Here is a 14,038-nt window from a genome sequence, read left to right as displayed (position 1 = left end):
GAATCCCAATCAAACTTCACCTTACAGGTAAGCCTCGTTTAATTTTTTAATTCTACCTCCTCATTTGCATATTCGAGATCCCGTGAGACTTCAAAGCTACGTGGGCCCGTGTCAATGTACCCTTCAGTAGGGAAACACACAATAACCTCAAATGGAAACATTTTAATATGAAATTAATGGAACATTTTTGTCATCTTTATAAAGCACAGCTTAAAACTGAGCTTCCATAACAATTGTCTGGTTTAATGTCTTTCTTGTAAAAAATAGCAAATGTACATTGTGATGACCATCCTGCAGCTTCCATAATTGTTTCTAATGGCACTCCACTGCGATAAGCAGCCGAGGTTGATGCTGACCTGGTGCTATGTGGTAGGAATGTTTTAACATCTATGCCTGATTGTGCCATTACTGTTTTGACCCATCTAGAAATAATGTTTCTGGAACAGGCTGAAAAGGCTTGTTATAACTGAGAAAGAGCCTTGTGTTCTGTGGCCTTCGGATAGTTTCTGTTTTAGCTATGTAAGCTTTTAGGTAAATCACTACACAAAGTCTCCTGTCTGCAGGGAAAGCAGGAAGCACCAGTATTGGTGGTTGCTTTCCAGGTTTGGATTGTTTTATAAGTCCATCTAGAAAAAACTTGTAGGAAGACTTCCCTTTTGAAACATGTTGAAGGTCCATCATGTGCACTGATTGGCATCTTTGACCAGTAACTAACATACATAACATAACTAGCTTGAGAGTGAGTAACTTTAAATCCAACTTTGAGGCAGGACTCCATGTTTTTAATAAATCTAGCACCTTGCAGACATCCCAAGTTGAGTGATATCTTGGACGAGGTGGTCTGGTCTGAAAAGTTCCTTTGACAAATCTTCTAATTAGAGGATGTTCTCCAACACTCGAAGTACTATCGGCAAGCTCAACAGTTGCCGACAATGCTGATTTGGCAGTGTTAATTGCTGAGTAACTGCTTCCAGAGTCATATAGGTGTGTTAAGAACTCAATTATATTAGCTACAGTTGGATAAATGGGATCTTGATTTCTTTCTGCTGTGTATCTCCTCCATTTATCCAAATAAACTCTGTACTGTTTTGTTGTTCCTGTTCGCCATGACGAGAGGATAATTTCACAAGCTCTTTCTGAAATGTTCTGTTGTTGGAGTCGTCCCCTGATAAAAGGCATGCCATCAGTTTCAATTTTGGCCACAATGGGTGAATCAGTTTTCTGTTGTGTGGTAATTGTAGCACAAATTTGTCTCTTGGAAGCAACACTGGTCGCTGGATTAACATGTGTAACATCTTTGGAAACCAGACTTGGGTCCGCCACAATGGTGCTATCAGCAAGGCTTGAGCTCGGTCTTCCTGGAGCTTTTGAAGAACTTTGGTCAACATGCTGAATGGTGGAAATAAATAAACATACTTATTTTTCCAACTTAAACAAAATGCATCTATTGCCATGGCTTCAGGATCAGCACGCCATGATACAAAAGGCTTGAATTGATAATTGTTTCGGGAGGCAAATAAGTCTATTTCTGGCCTCCCCCAGAGTTCTATTAGCTGTTTGAAAACAGTGGGATGAAGTTGCCATTCTGTTCTATCTGTAAATTTTCTGCTCAACCGATCAGCTATTTCATTTTGTATTCCGGGAATGTGTGTCGCACTGAGCCATATATTTTTTGAAATACACCACAACCAGATTTCACGAGCTACTTTGTTGCAAGCCAAAGAGTGAGTTCCACCCATATTATTAATAAATGTTACTGCTGTGACATTATCTAGTTGTAAATGTATGTGTACATTTTTCTCATTGCTACACAGAGACTGTAGTCCTAATTTAGCAGCTTCAAGTTCAAGACAATTTATATGTTTGGTTTGTTCATGTGCAAGCCATCTACCTCCTGCACAGTCCTTTCCTTGGCGGTGTGCACCCCACCCTTCCAGGGAGGCATCAGTGGTAAGGGTGAAGTCTGGGTTGTTGTGGGAAATTTTCTTAGTAAATTTGTAATGGTTTCCTAACCACCATTTAATGTCTTCTCTAGCTGTATTAAGGCCTCAAAATCACCTCTGCTATTTTTGAGTTCCTCAATTTTTTCAATTTCAAGTTGTTTGTAGAAAAGTGGTCCAAATTCCACTCCAACAGAACAAGAAACTAAAGTTCCAATAAGTTTAGCTGCTTCTCTTATTGTACATGTTTTATTATCCAAAATGGTTTTACCAAGGACTCTAATATTTTTAATTTTTTCCCGTGTGAGACTGACTGTCATGTCAATAGAGTTTAATATGAACCCCAAATGCTCTAAAATTTGGGTTGGTCGGGTTACCGATTTTTCCTCTGAGACCTGAAACCCCAGGTCTCTAAACAGATCATAAGTTTCATTTATATTATTCATGCACTGATCATATGACGTTTCCAATAAAAAACTATCGTCTAGGTAACCACTTGAGATATGTCCTCTGCTCCGCAAAGTGGAATACACTGGCTTCATGAGTTTTGTAAATATTCTCGGTGCAGAGCTAAGACCATTTGGTAGTGTGATATATTTGTATAATTGGTTTCCCACCTGAAATTTTAGGTATTTCTGGGATTTTTGGTGGATAGAAACTGAATAATAAGCATCAGTTAAGTCCAGAGATGCCATGAAACAATTCCGTTCCATTACATTTATACAGGACTCTATTGTGTCCATTTTAAAATGAACTGGTAAAATATTTTTATTCAGTTTTTTGAGATTTAATATCAATCTGAATTTTCCATTCTTTTTTGTTCGTAAAAACACTGGTGAAATAAACTCTTCTCTTTCGTGTTCACATTTTTCTATGACTTGTTTGTCTAATAGCTCATCTACTAGTGTATGAAGAGCTTTCTCTTCAACTGATTGAAGTTTTGGTCAGTGTATTCTCACTTTGCAGAACAGATTTCTCTGTTTTAAATGCAATATGATCATTTTCCTCAAGGTTGCTTACCTTAACAAGAGGAATAGAGATATGTAAACTTGAATTCACTTGCGAGGCTGATACTGGGATTGGTTTTTTCTGATTTCGGTACCCTGTGTATCCGCTTCTTTGCCTTCCAGTAGAGCCTCTGCCCCGGCTTAAAAAAGGAAACCTTCTCTGATCTGACCTCGCATATTGGCTGCCATTTGAGTTCTGTCTCTTGTAGTTATTGTGTTTCGAGGTAATTTTAGATGTGACCTTGCTGGCCTCCGTCAAATCCTTTACTGATTTGCCTAGCTCAGTTCCAAATAGCAGATCTTTAACAGGGTTTTGATCGCTACACAGCAAACGATATTCAGATTTCATATCTGATTTGAACAAAGCTCTTCTTCGCAAGTCAATTTCATGCGAAGCCTCGCTTAACAGTGACAGGCTGTCTGAAAGAGTCTGCATTGTGTTTGTTGTCATGTCCGCCATTTCGGCTGGAATGTTCTTATCTTTTTCAGCTTTCATAAAGTCACTTAGCACTTTAGCTACTGCCGTTATTCCTTTAAGAAGAGGTTTCTGTGCTTTTTGTAGCATAACATCCTCTGTTTTTACTTCCTTTCTCACACTATTGAAGATCTCAGGGTTTACTCGAACGACCTCTAGTCGCTGACAGTTTCCTGGCGTGGGTAATTTCTCCACCAGCTCTTCGCGCGAGTCTTTGCTGGCGCCTTTGCTTAGAAGTTCTGTCAATAATTCGGCCAAATCCAAGTCGAGATCTTCTCCATTGTGTAGTGGTTTATTTACCACTTTCGCCATGCCGGCGAGAACCACATTCAGTTCTTTCTTGGGTTTTTTCCTGGGAGGTTCACCTTCCTCCTCCCCGCCATTGTTTTCGTTGGCGGGCGATTCACTGTCACTTTCTGACAACTCATCAACAGCCTGGTTATAATTATCGTAGGCTGTTTTTATCTCAGTAATTACTGGTGTAAGGCTAGCTAAAGATCCAGTAATGTTTGCTAGTTGTTGTTTGATGTCATCTACATCTTCGGCCAGCAAGGTATTTTCGGTTTGGTCTTTGCTTGATTTTGGCGCCAAACTTTTCGAGTGGCCATCTTCTGGCTGTTTGTCTTTGGGACTCGTGGGATTTTCTCCCGTCTTATGACTTTTTTCGAGCCCTTTTCCCTTTCGGGAAGTTTTTTCGACAGTATTCTTTCCCTTTCGGGATTCTTTCATGGTGGTTAAACCACTGGTAGTTTCTGATCTTTTTGCAAGACTTTCGCCTTGACGCTTATTGGCCTCATGGCCTTGCTCCATTCTTCAGAAGTTCTTGCCAAAACACGAACTGAGAGTTCCCTCGGGACGATGGAAGTCGGTAGACACCTATTTCTTTAAGAAAATCGTGGTTCTTCTTAAAATCTTTTCCGAAACAAAAACGTGGACTTTTCTTCACTGAACGCAAACGCAAGATGAACTTCACTACGCATGCGCTATCTCACGGGATCTCGAATATGCAAATGAGGAGGTAGAATCGAGGTTTTGGGGTTCCTGTTTCGACCAAGGGCCCGCGAGAAAAATGGGATCAATTCTCGCTCGTTCCAAAGTTCCCCCAAAACCCCGGTTTTTCCCCAAACCCACAAGAACGCCTGCTTTGCAGGCTGTCGTTGACTTGGGTGTGTGTGTGGTTTTTTTTTAATCCAACATTACGCTTCTCTCATTCGCAGACATAGCGTCGACAAATGGCATTCACCACAATCTAGATGTACCAAGAACAATTAAATGCCGAAGAATCAGTCCCTGGCATGATGATTGCATCGCACGTGATTTTGAAAGCGAAATTCCCTACCATGAACAATGTAGTTCGGCATATTTTGCGCTTTATGATATAAACCGTAAGCATGATTTATATTTTTTTACGTGTAGTTAGTTGTGAAATATAAGAATACAATGATTACTATTAAAAATCATCATCGTGTAATAAAGCATCATGGGGCAGCACAAATTCACATGTACCATTTGAAAATACTTCTTCTTTTGCCTTGGGTTGGATTTTTCAATTTCTTAAGTATGATATACATGGGGAAGAAGCGTAAGTAAAAATGAATGAAATAAATAATTCATGTGACGACCGCAGGGCTTGAACCAGCGACCCGACCCATAGGACTCACAGCGGTGAAAGACGACGCGCTAGCCGCGGACGCCACCCATGCTACCCAAGTAAAGTAGTAAAAGTCGAGTTCCAAAATACAATTCACTTGAGGAAGCATCAAATGCTCGACACTATTCGAGAAGAAAATATACACCTATTTCAGAAATCGTTATCGCACCAAAAGCCTCAAGCAACAGGCCAAGACCGCAGAGAACGCCAGTACTTTTTGCTGTAATTAGTTCATTCATGGTGCATTTTCATTTATTGACTTCACAAATTGCTTCAAGCAAGGCTGCTTAGTGCGGAAGAGCTATAGCCACTTGCATGAACCAAGAATAAATCAATTATAATTAAAAGTACCGACGTTCTCTGGAGCCTTGGCTTATTACTTGTGGCTCTTGGTGCGACAACGATTTTCGAAATAGGTGTACATATAAATATCTAATGAGAAACAAGATATCAAATGATTCAAAATGTAAAACATGCTTAAATACGATTACTTATAACCACAAAATTTTGTGAAAGTTTTTTTTTCTTTGTATTCTTGCAATACTTGTCTCTCTGATACAATAGAAGATAACCATTTCTAATTCTATATCTTTTAGACAAACCTATCTGAATATTTTGAAGTAGATAAAACCAACGCTGAGCAACATCTAAGCACGTTTTGTTAATTGTTTTCCTGTAGATGCAAAAGAAATTTTACATCTGCATTAAGCTTTTTCTTGTCCGCAACTGGCACAACATGGCCTCCTTTTGTAACATTGGCTTCCACCGAGTCATTTTCACACCATTTTCCTTACTTCGCCATTTCGGCCCCTTCTCTTGCCTACAGGCCCGCTTTTAAACGGGCGATATTTGCCGCGACAATCGCGGTTTTTTGGTCGTAACCTCAAGTCGCTCGTGTAAACGGTCTGCAATTATTGCGGCGATCGACGCGCGACAAGTCGCTGTAAATTCCAACATGCATTCTCTAATTTTTGTGCCCTTCACTGCGATTTTTGCTTGCAAAGTACCAAAAGGTACCGTGCCCACCCCCGCTTCGGAGGAAATTCTGCGCTTGTGAAAATCACTTTCGAATTTTATCGCTATTTTATTTAAAGGTTGCTCCGGAAATTTAAGAAAAAATGTGATATCATATTTTTGCGAATAATAAACTCTGAAATATTCGTTTCAAAACTGAAAATGAAGAGGGAAAGTAAGTAGAGTCTCGCGATTAGTAGCACAGGTTATTTAGGGAATCTGGAAGTAGGGAAGATCCGGAAAACCCACTGACATTTTACAGCTGGACTGTCACAGTCATTGCGCTAACTTAATATCAAATCAGGTTCGATCATTTGACGTCAAAGATCAAAATGTAATGGTCATTACTTTTATCAGTTTTTGAATATAAATGAATACTAATAGAACGGTTCAAGAGACATTTATCGTTAAAGAAGCAGAAGAAAGTCTATTTCGATGAAGTGTTTCTTTGTTTAAAAGCATTCCCTGCGCGGCCTGTTAGGTGTTCATTCATACAGCATAAATAAAACTGGATTTTCGGCTTTGTGCCTACTTCGTTGTCGCTTGTGATTGAAATGTTTGAATGCTTGTATGTGATAGTCACTAGGAGACACCTAGAGAAAATGAACTATCATTTTCTCTTGGAGGTGACGGTCTATCGATATTTTAACTTTCGGGTGCCCCTCCCTGTGTTTTTGGATGAGACATCGAAACTGTTTGGCAAGTTAATTGAATCAAATTACTCGATAAAACTATTATAATATCACTAGTATTTAGCTGCATCCTGAGATTTGCCACCAGTGCAGTGCAGTGCAAGCACGAAAATTTTGGATGATGTTGGAAAAACATAAAGACACGGAACAGATCTAGATGCTACGCTAATGAGGTGACGGATAGATCTCAATGTTTTGGCTTTTAATGTAGGATATTAATTCCAAATGCTTTTAAGTTATTATTCTGTTTCTTAATCTTAATCACCATGATGTTAATGTGGCAACCGTTTGGTAATACGTTTTGGCAATTTGTTTAATTGGATTGACCAGTAGGGTGCAAACCATTTATCCTTGAAATAGCACAAAAACTAAATAGCACTAAATATCTATTTCTTTTGTTTTCAGTTTTTTTATTGGTGCTATTTTATACTAATAAGTTGGTACTATTTCACTAATATATGGTTTGCATGTCCTCTAGTATCCTGTTCTGCAATCTAAATAACAATTAAGCAAAAAGAATTTCGTCATCGAACGTCAACTTATTGAAAAGTGAACTGTATGTGATTCATCGATTTTCGAAATAAGGAGTAATCGTCAAATACTTGTTTTTCCTAATTCAGGAGTTGAACTTTAAAAGCCCAGATGGGGTGCGCGCATATATGTAACGAAGGGCGGAAATGATCTTCTTATCTTTTAGGATTGAAATCTAAGCCATTCCCTCTCTTAGGGATGAAAAAGGGAAAAAAAGAGTTAATTTTGAGCAAATGTGATATCTAGAAACCGAAATTATTGAGATGTTGTTGTGCGACCCCATAGTTTATTCAGGCTATAATCTTTGCATGCTGACTTTGGATCTGTTGCTTTGGATGGTTACCAGACTGTCTCTTTATGGTCGTTGAACAGTTCGACTTTATCTTGATTTCATGACGAATATTATCTCAAAAGAATATATACTTTGGTAACTAACAGTTCATAATAATTAAAAACTATATTATTTCGTTTAAAATCATTTATGAGTGTTCCTTTTCTTGGTTTTGAGCGGTATAAAGCCCTCAAATAGCCAGTTTGATTTGAATTTTGCTAATGGTCAGGCAAGCTTATAGTTTTACTGGAATATTTTACTTAATATTACATTATTACATTAATATAATTGGTAGATATGTCTCTTCTTCAAGTGCGTCAATTATTGTGTTCAGTCTTCTTTCTTCAAGCTGTTCCATGGGTGATGGTCCTTTCTGCTCTAGATCTTGCAGGTACATACGTTACAGTTCCATAACTTTACCATTTTTTCATTGCTAAGATAAGTGCTGGTAGGAACAATATTCACGATGACGCGTTGCATGGTAATAGACTACAAAAACCCTCTAGTAATAACAATCGTTTCATAATCTTTATTCTCTCACAATTTATTTCTTCGTAATGAACGACTTCGCCCTCTCGTCAGCTTCAGTCTGTATCATCAATACTCCAGCTACAAGTTCTATTTTGTTCAGCCTTAGTATCAGTTGTGGGTTAAAATATTCAGCCATTCTTCAACTTACACTGCTGAAGAAGAAGCAGCAGCCTCGAAACGTCTGAAAAATATATTTATTTTAGCGCCGTATGTGCTAATTTATTCAAAATTCATCTTTACCGAACTGCGCTAGACAGTTCTTGTATACATTTTATATATCTCTCTCATGTTCTATGATTACCATATTTTTATTCTTTTCCAGATGGGATTTCATGGCTTGCTGTACCAGATGAACACACCAGCGTAGAACAAGGACGTCCTATTTTCCTGCGCTGGCATTACAAGATGGACGACAACGAAACATTTCTGTCCTCTAAGATTGGTTATTTTGAAGAATCTAAGTTATACACTTCTATAGCTTCAAGGCATCTGGGTGAAAATACATATTACAGATACCTAACAAAGTGTTAATACTTGGCAAAAATAACGTTACCCTTATTGTGCAAAGTGCAGAGATTGGACATAATATCAACTACTGCTGTGAAATATTGTGGAAATCCGTATTTGTAAAACGAGAAGAGAAACGGTGTTCTAAAGTATTTGTATACGGTAAACTTCATTAATTTTACAATTCCAAAACTATCTATGAATAAGTAATGACAAAAAGGTAATTTATACTCCGTGAAAAGATGAAAAAAACTTACTGACGTTTCCTCTTAGTACCTCTTACTCCCAACGGGATTAATGAACGCTTTGCTTTCAACTAACCCTTTCTTTTGTCTTTTGATTATTTGTTTTTGCTTCCTTGCCTAGCTTGCTCTCATTGGTTTCTTTTGTCTTATTCTATCATATAAACACTCCTTTCTACCACCTCTTTCTCTTTTACTCCGACGAAGAACTAGCGTCCGAAACGTCAGTAAGTTTTTTCATCTTTTCACGGTGTATTATTTACCTTTTTATCATTACTGTTTCATTGAAACACCGACGCAGCTCAAACTAGTTTTTAGCTAGTTATCTCTATCTATGAATAACATACATCACTATCTAAGATGTGGTTAATCAGGACTGATAATGTCTTTTATTGTATTATTTTCCTTGTTCATTTGTCTCAAGATTGAGGGTAATTAGTAGAAGGACTGCAAACTGCAAGTCTTCATCAGTTGATGGTGCTTGTAGAATGGATGGTGTTTCACTTATTTTATTATTCTATACTTGAAATATTAAACCATATCAATCTGGAGCGGGATCATTGTAGAACCATAAATTTAGAGGATCAATGATCCTAACCCACAAACCTGTAAAGAAATTAGATCTGATTATGTTAATATAATCGAATGCTGGATTGCTTTTTTAATAATTTGTATGACCACCAGCTTTTAAACAAAAAAAGAAAAAATCGGTCCAAATGTCTAGGCTCTTTCAAAAAGTAGTGAAATTGCTGATTTAATTATTTTGATATTGTTAACTTTTATTGTCATCATCTTTTAAGCTGTGCCACTGATTACGTATTACGTACCACAACTGTCCTGCAAGCAAGGTGACTTGGTCAAGCTACAGTGTAAGACAACAGGGTTCCCATCACCACAAGTTGATTGGATCCACGATGATACCCATCAACTGATTGGCGGCTCTTCACATATTTCATTGAACATAACTGGCAAAAGATCAGGAGGGCGATATTGCTGTGTTGCAGATAATGGATTCGGTAGAAATACAGCCTGCACAGCAGTAAATGTCACAGGTATGTATGGCATGGCAATAGGGTTTTGTCATATGATGCACTTTAACCAATCACATTTTACAAATGAATTGATGCATTTCAGTGAGCTGATTTAAAAGGTTTTTGATATTTTGGTCTCTTTTGACAATATTCTGATACACTGAACCTGCCATGAATAATTCCTATTTTCAATGTGATAGGATTTGATTTGACTATTCTCTCGCCCATTGCCTTGGTACGACTCGCTCTCACTCTAATGGAGCATAGCATTACATTTGAGGGACACGTCATGAATTTATATTATTATAATATTTTTACACGGTCTTGGTCTTGATAATTTACGATATCATGCTCAAACTCATCCAATAATTGTTTAATATACGTATTGCACCACTTCCTATGGGTGTGCAATTTAATTAACCAATAAACAAAATTTCCAATCTGGTTGTTTGAATGCTCTTTTCCCTTTGCTTTCAGAATACGAGCCGGTGAATACAAAGCTGTCGGTGAAACACACGAATATACTCGATGTTAAAATGATTCGCATAAAATGTGAAGCTGTTGCCTCCCCTCCTGCAAACCGTTTTATAATGACAATTAATGATAAAGAGTACAATTCGAGTGATGGCTTGTATACTATCAAAGTACCAGCTGCAAGAAAAGACAAAATATACCACATAGCTGTCACTTGTATTCCATTCAATAAATATGGACAAGGACCAATCAAAAAAGTTGTTTTTCAAGTGTATGGTAAGTAACTTTGTGGACATACTTTATAACTAAAGTTGCGTTCTTGAATCCATGTATTTTCATTTTTTTCGTAAAATTGTCCATAACAGCAGAATTTAACCAGCTAAAATTCATTGAATCAAGCCACCGAAAAAAACATTGAGCGTCTTACAAAGACAATGTTACAGCCTTCAACCAATCAGCGTGCGAATTATTTTTAGCTTAGCCAGATATCTGATAGACCAATAATGACCCCTATTAATTTTCCCCTGAAATTATATAATGATGCATTGCAATTTAAGCAGGAAATAATATCCTTTTCCTTGCTTTAAAGCCATAAAATGTGTCTTTTCCATTGATCTCTACTTCAGTAAGGAGTAAATCACCAGAGATAACAAATCCGTACAAACAAGTAATATTGGTGGATGAGGGAAAAGACGTTAGTCTTGTTTGCAATGCCATTGGATACCCAGTACCTAATATCACCTGGACGAAGCATGGCACTGTCATTGGTGTTGGAAGAATATTCAATATAACACGAGTAAAAAGGAACGATTCATCGTGTTACACGTGTACAGCAGATAATGATATTGGACACACCAAGAATGTCAGCATATGTTTAGATGTGCAATGTAAGTACGAAGTTTATCTTTTTTAGCAAATATGATTCTTTGTCATGGTCCAGATGATAGCGCTCTTACTTCTTATCTCGTACGCAGATCTTAACGATCACTCGCTTATTGTGAAGGAGGGGAAAAAGATACTAGTTGCAGTTCTTGGAGTACTGTGTGTTTTGTCGATTGTTCTGAACATCATACTTATGGCGGGTATCCTGTGCTCACGTAGAAAAGGTATGATATATGGACATTTTCTGTATGGTGCAAAGATAACAGAAGACATACATGAGGGTAGACTGATTTCAATATATTGAATTATTTTATGACTTTTCTAATTTTAGATTCGAAAGAGTATTCTGGAAACAGGTATGTGTTTCTGAGCCGTTTAACTTAAACGTTCAAAATAACGATAAAAAATAAGCTTTATTCTCTTTTACAGATCAAATAACAGCTTCGACGAGAGGTCACAAATAGTACGTAAGCCACCTGATTATCGCTTTGTGTTTTATATACAAATTTTAATATTATCTATCGTGCGTGACGATCCATCCATCCATCCATCCATCCATCCATCCATCCATCCATCCATCCACCCACCCACCCATCCATCCATCCATCCACCCATCCAACCATCCATCCACACACACGTCCATCCATCCACCCACCCATCCATACATCCATCCATCCATCCACTCACCCATCCATACATCCATCCATCCATCCATCCATCCATCCATCCATCCATCCACCCATCCACCCATCCATCCATCCATCCACCCATCCACCCATCCATCCATCCATCCATCCACCCATCCACCCATCCACCCATCCATCCATCCACACACACATCCATCCATCCACCCACCCATCCATCCATCCATCCACCCATCCATCCATCCATCCATCCATCCATCCATCCATCCATCCATCCACCCATCCATCCACACATCCATCCGAATAATTCGATTCACTGTATACGTTTAATAAAAGTTATCTTTTTGTCAATTCATTACTAGTATTCTTCTTTGCATGTGTACACAGAACGACTTATCATTGTAAGAGACAAGTTTTAATGTTACAGATAACGAAACACCAAACTTGCCAGAATATGAAGAAATAGGTGCAACGAGTAATGCTGTTGTGACAACAACAACACAGTTATCCCAACCACATTCTGGTGTACAGACGAATATCTACATGCCTCAGTATGAAAGTGCAGATCAACATGGACAAACAGAGGCTGTTTCAAATCCACCTCCACTCACCTATCAGACCATCCAACCTCGTACTGTTAACTACGATTCATTGAGTCCTTTCACACGACTGCCCCCTAAGAGTACATCACTGTCATCCACAGGAAGCCCAACACGTACAGGAGAGTACCAGGCCCTTCAACACAAGGGTGTATCTCCACAGTACCAGTCTTTGGATGACTTGAGCAAATGTTAAATGAATATCGTACCAGGTCCTCCAATACCAGGGTGTGTCTCCACAGTACCAGTCTCTGGATGACTTGAGCAAATGTTAAGTGAATATCGTACCAGGTCCTCCAATACCACGGTGTGTCTCCACAGTACCAGTCTCTGGATGACTTGAGCAAATGTTAAGTGAATATCGTACCAGGTCCTCCAATACCACGGTGTGTCTCCACAGTACCAGTCTCTGGATGACTTGAGCAAATGTTAAGTGAATATCGTACCAGGTCCTCCAATACCACGGTGTGTCTCCACAGTACCAGTCTTTGGATGACTTGAGCAAATGTTAAGTGAATATCGTACCAGGTCCTTTAATACCAGGGGTGTGTCTCCACAGTACCAGTCTCTGGATGGCTTGAGCAAATGTTGAGTGAATAAGGACCAAAAGATACCAGTATTGATAAAGTGCATTGCTATATTGCTTGTAATGCATTATAGAAATGTGTTGAAATTTTCACTTGCTTTTAGTTCATTTATAAAGAAAAGCTTATTGCAATTTTAAGTTTGCACTTTTTCATACAACAATCGAACTTAGAGGCCGTTATGTAACTGTAGGTGACCGGTTACGAACGAGTTGATCCCACCATCGTTTCTCGAAATACTACGAAGTATGCCTTAAAAAGACAATTGCTGAAACATTTTCACACGTCACTGTACTCATTCATAAGAATGGGAACAAAGATGGAGGAGAACCAGAATACTGCGATAGAGGGAAGGATGCATATAAGATAAGAGGGGTAGAAGCTGCAGGTCGCGAGAGCACAGCACTAGCGAACCCCATAAAATACTAGAAGTGCACTGGATACCGGACGGCTTTAGTTCTGAGCCCAGAAAACCCATATGTTAATCGGTATACTTCTCATATGTTCGCTTGCACCCGTGATATCCAGTAACAAATTCTATTACCATATGATACTACGTCAGGGAATCGAGCTAGACACCCCCAGAAAAGAGAGGCGAGAGTATCACCGTGATACCACCCTTGCGTCCCAGATTATAACTTGTCCACGTATACGGTGTTCTTCCATGAGTTTCGCTCAACATGCATTACCCATACTCTCCGCGGTTTTAGTCCTATTCTCCACAAAATCTAACACGCCATTTAAGGTGACTGTAAGCCCCAGTAGGTAACTTCCTTTTTTGTATTTCTATTTGTAGAAAAGAAATTTTTTCAAGGGCAATTTTTTTCTATTCAGGTGCGATATACTCCTGCTTAACGTGTAAGGGATTATACTCGTGATTAAGGAATATAAGGAATACACCTA

The 14,038-nt window shown here is 38.5% G+C and overlaps 3 protein-coding genes across 9 annotated transcripts in view; 2 read left to right on the top strand and 1 right to left on the bottom strand.

The window, feature by feature from the left end:
• Positions 1–13,270, top strand: part of LOC116288890 (MAM domain-containing glycosylphosphatidylinositol anchor protein 1-like) — a 29,496-nt gene extending 16,226 nt beyond the window's left edge. For 3 of the 6 annotated variants that reach the window (XM_089039847.1, XM_089039846.1, XM_089039845.1), the window contains 5 exons: positions 11,053–11,313; positions 11,401–11,532; positions 11,640–11,664; positions 11,738–11,771; positions 12,340–13,270. In XM_089039847.1, the coding sequence (XP_088895973.1) occupies positions 11,053–11,313; positions 11,401–11,532; positions 11,640–11,664; positions 11,738–11,771; positions 12,340–12,357 (470 nt within the window). In that variant the 3' untranslated portion in view covers positions 12,358–13,270. Of the gene's footprint in view, positions 1–4,639; positions 4,918–11,052; positions 11,314–11,400; positions 11,533–11,639; positions 11,665–11,737; positions 11,772–12,339 lie in introns of those variants that run through there. The other 3 variants (XM_089039850.1, XM_089039848.1, XM_089039849.1) reach the window with 2 other exon arrangements.
• Positions 148–4,441, bottom strand: LOC148905667 (uncharacterized). The gene is made up of 2 exons (XM_089039832.1): positions 2,961–4,441; positions 148–1,389 (listed from the first exon to the last, which is right to left on the bottom strand). Exons 1-2 carry the CDS (start codon positions 4,230–4,232, stop codon positions 406–408), a joined length of 2,256 nt encoding a protein of 751 aa, XP_088895958.1. The 5' UTR covers positions 4,233–4,441; the 3' UTR covers positions 148–405.
• LOC148905666 (uncharacterized) lies at positions 7,529–9,967 on the top strand. 2 transcript variants are annotated; one of them, XM_089039864.1, is made up of 4 exons: positions 7,529–7,737; positions 7,937–8,032; positions 8,495–8,841; positions 9,722–9,967. In XM_089039864.1, the coding sequence occupies exons 2-3, from the start codon at positions 7,939–7,941 to the stop codon at positions 8,701–8,703; spliced, it is 303 nt and encodes a 100-aa protein (XP_088895990.1). In that variant the 5' UTR covers positions 7,529–7,737; positions 7,937–7,938; the 3' UTR covers positions 8,704–8,841; positions 9,722–9,967. The 2 variants fall into 2 exon arrangements, with proteins under 2 accessions (XP_088895990.1, XP_088895991.1); XM_089039865.1 differs by lacking the exon at positions 7,529–7,737 and having other exon boundaries at positions 7,929–8,032.
• Positions 13,271–14,038: the final 768 nt, after the last annotated feature.

This window comes from Actinia tenebrosa, unplaced genomic scaffold, assembly GCF_029948245.1.
Source record: "Actinia tenebrosa isolate PJP-AT-01 unplaced genomic scaffold, QUT_ActTen_1.0 PGA_scaffold7__59_contigs__length_16204524, whole genome shotgun sequence".
NCBI classification, from domain to species: Eukaryota; Metazoa; Cnidaria; class Anthozoa; order Actiniaria; family Actiniidae; genus Actinia; species Actinia tenebrosa.
The sequence above is the reverse complement of the archived record's forward strand: the minus strand, read 5'-3'. Positions and strand labels throughout refer to the sequence as shown.

Coding starts and splice junctions, on each gene's coding strand:
- LOC148905667 (XM_089039832.1), bottom strand. CDS start 4,232: ATGGAGCAAGGCCATGAGGCCAATAAGCGTCAAGGCGAAAGTCTTGCA. Junction 1,390..2,960: donor TCTCTATTCCTCTTGTTAAG/GTAAGCAACCTT, acceptor TCCACCATTCAG/CATGTTGACCAAAGTTCTTC.
- LOC148905666 (XM_089039864.1), top strand. CDS start 7,939: ATGTCTCTTCTTCAAGTGCGTCAATTATTGTGTTCAGTCTTCTTTCTT. Junction 8,033..8,494: donor TTCTGCTCTAGATCTTGCAG/GTACATACGTTA, acceptor ATTCTTTTCCAG/ATGGGATTTCATGGCTTGCT.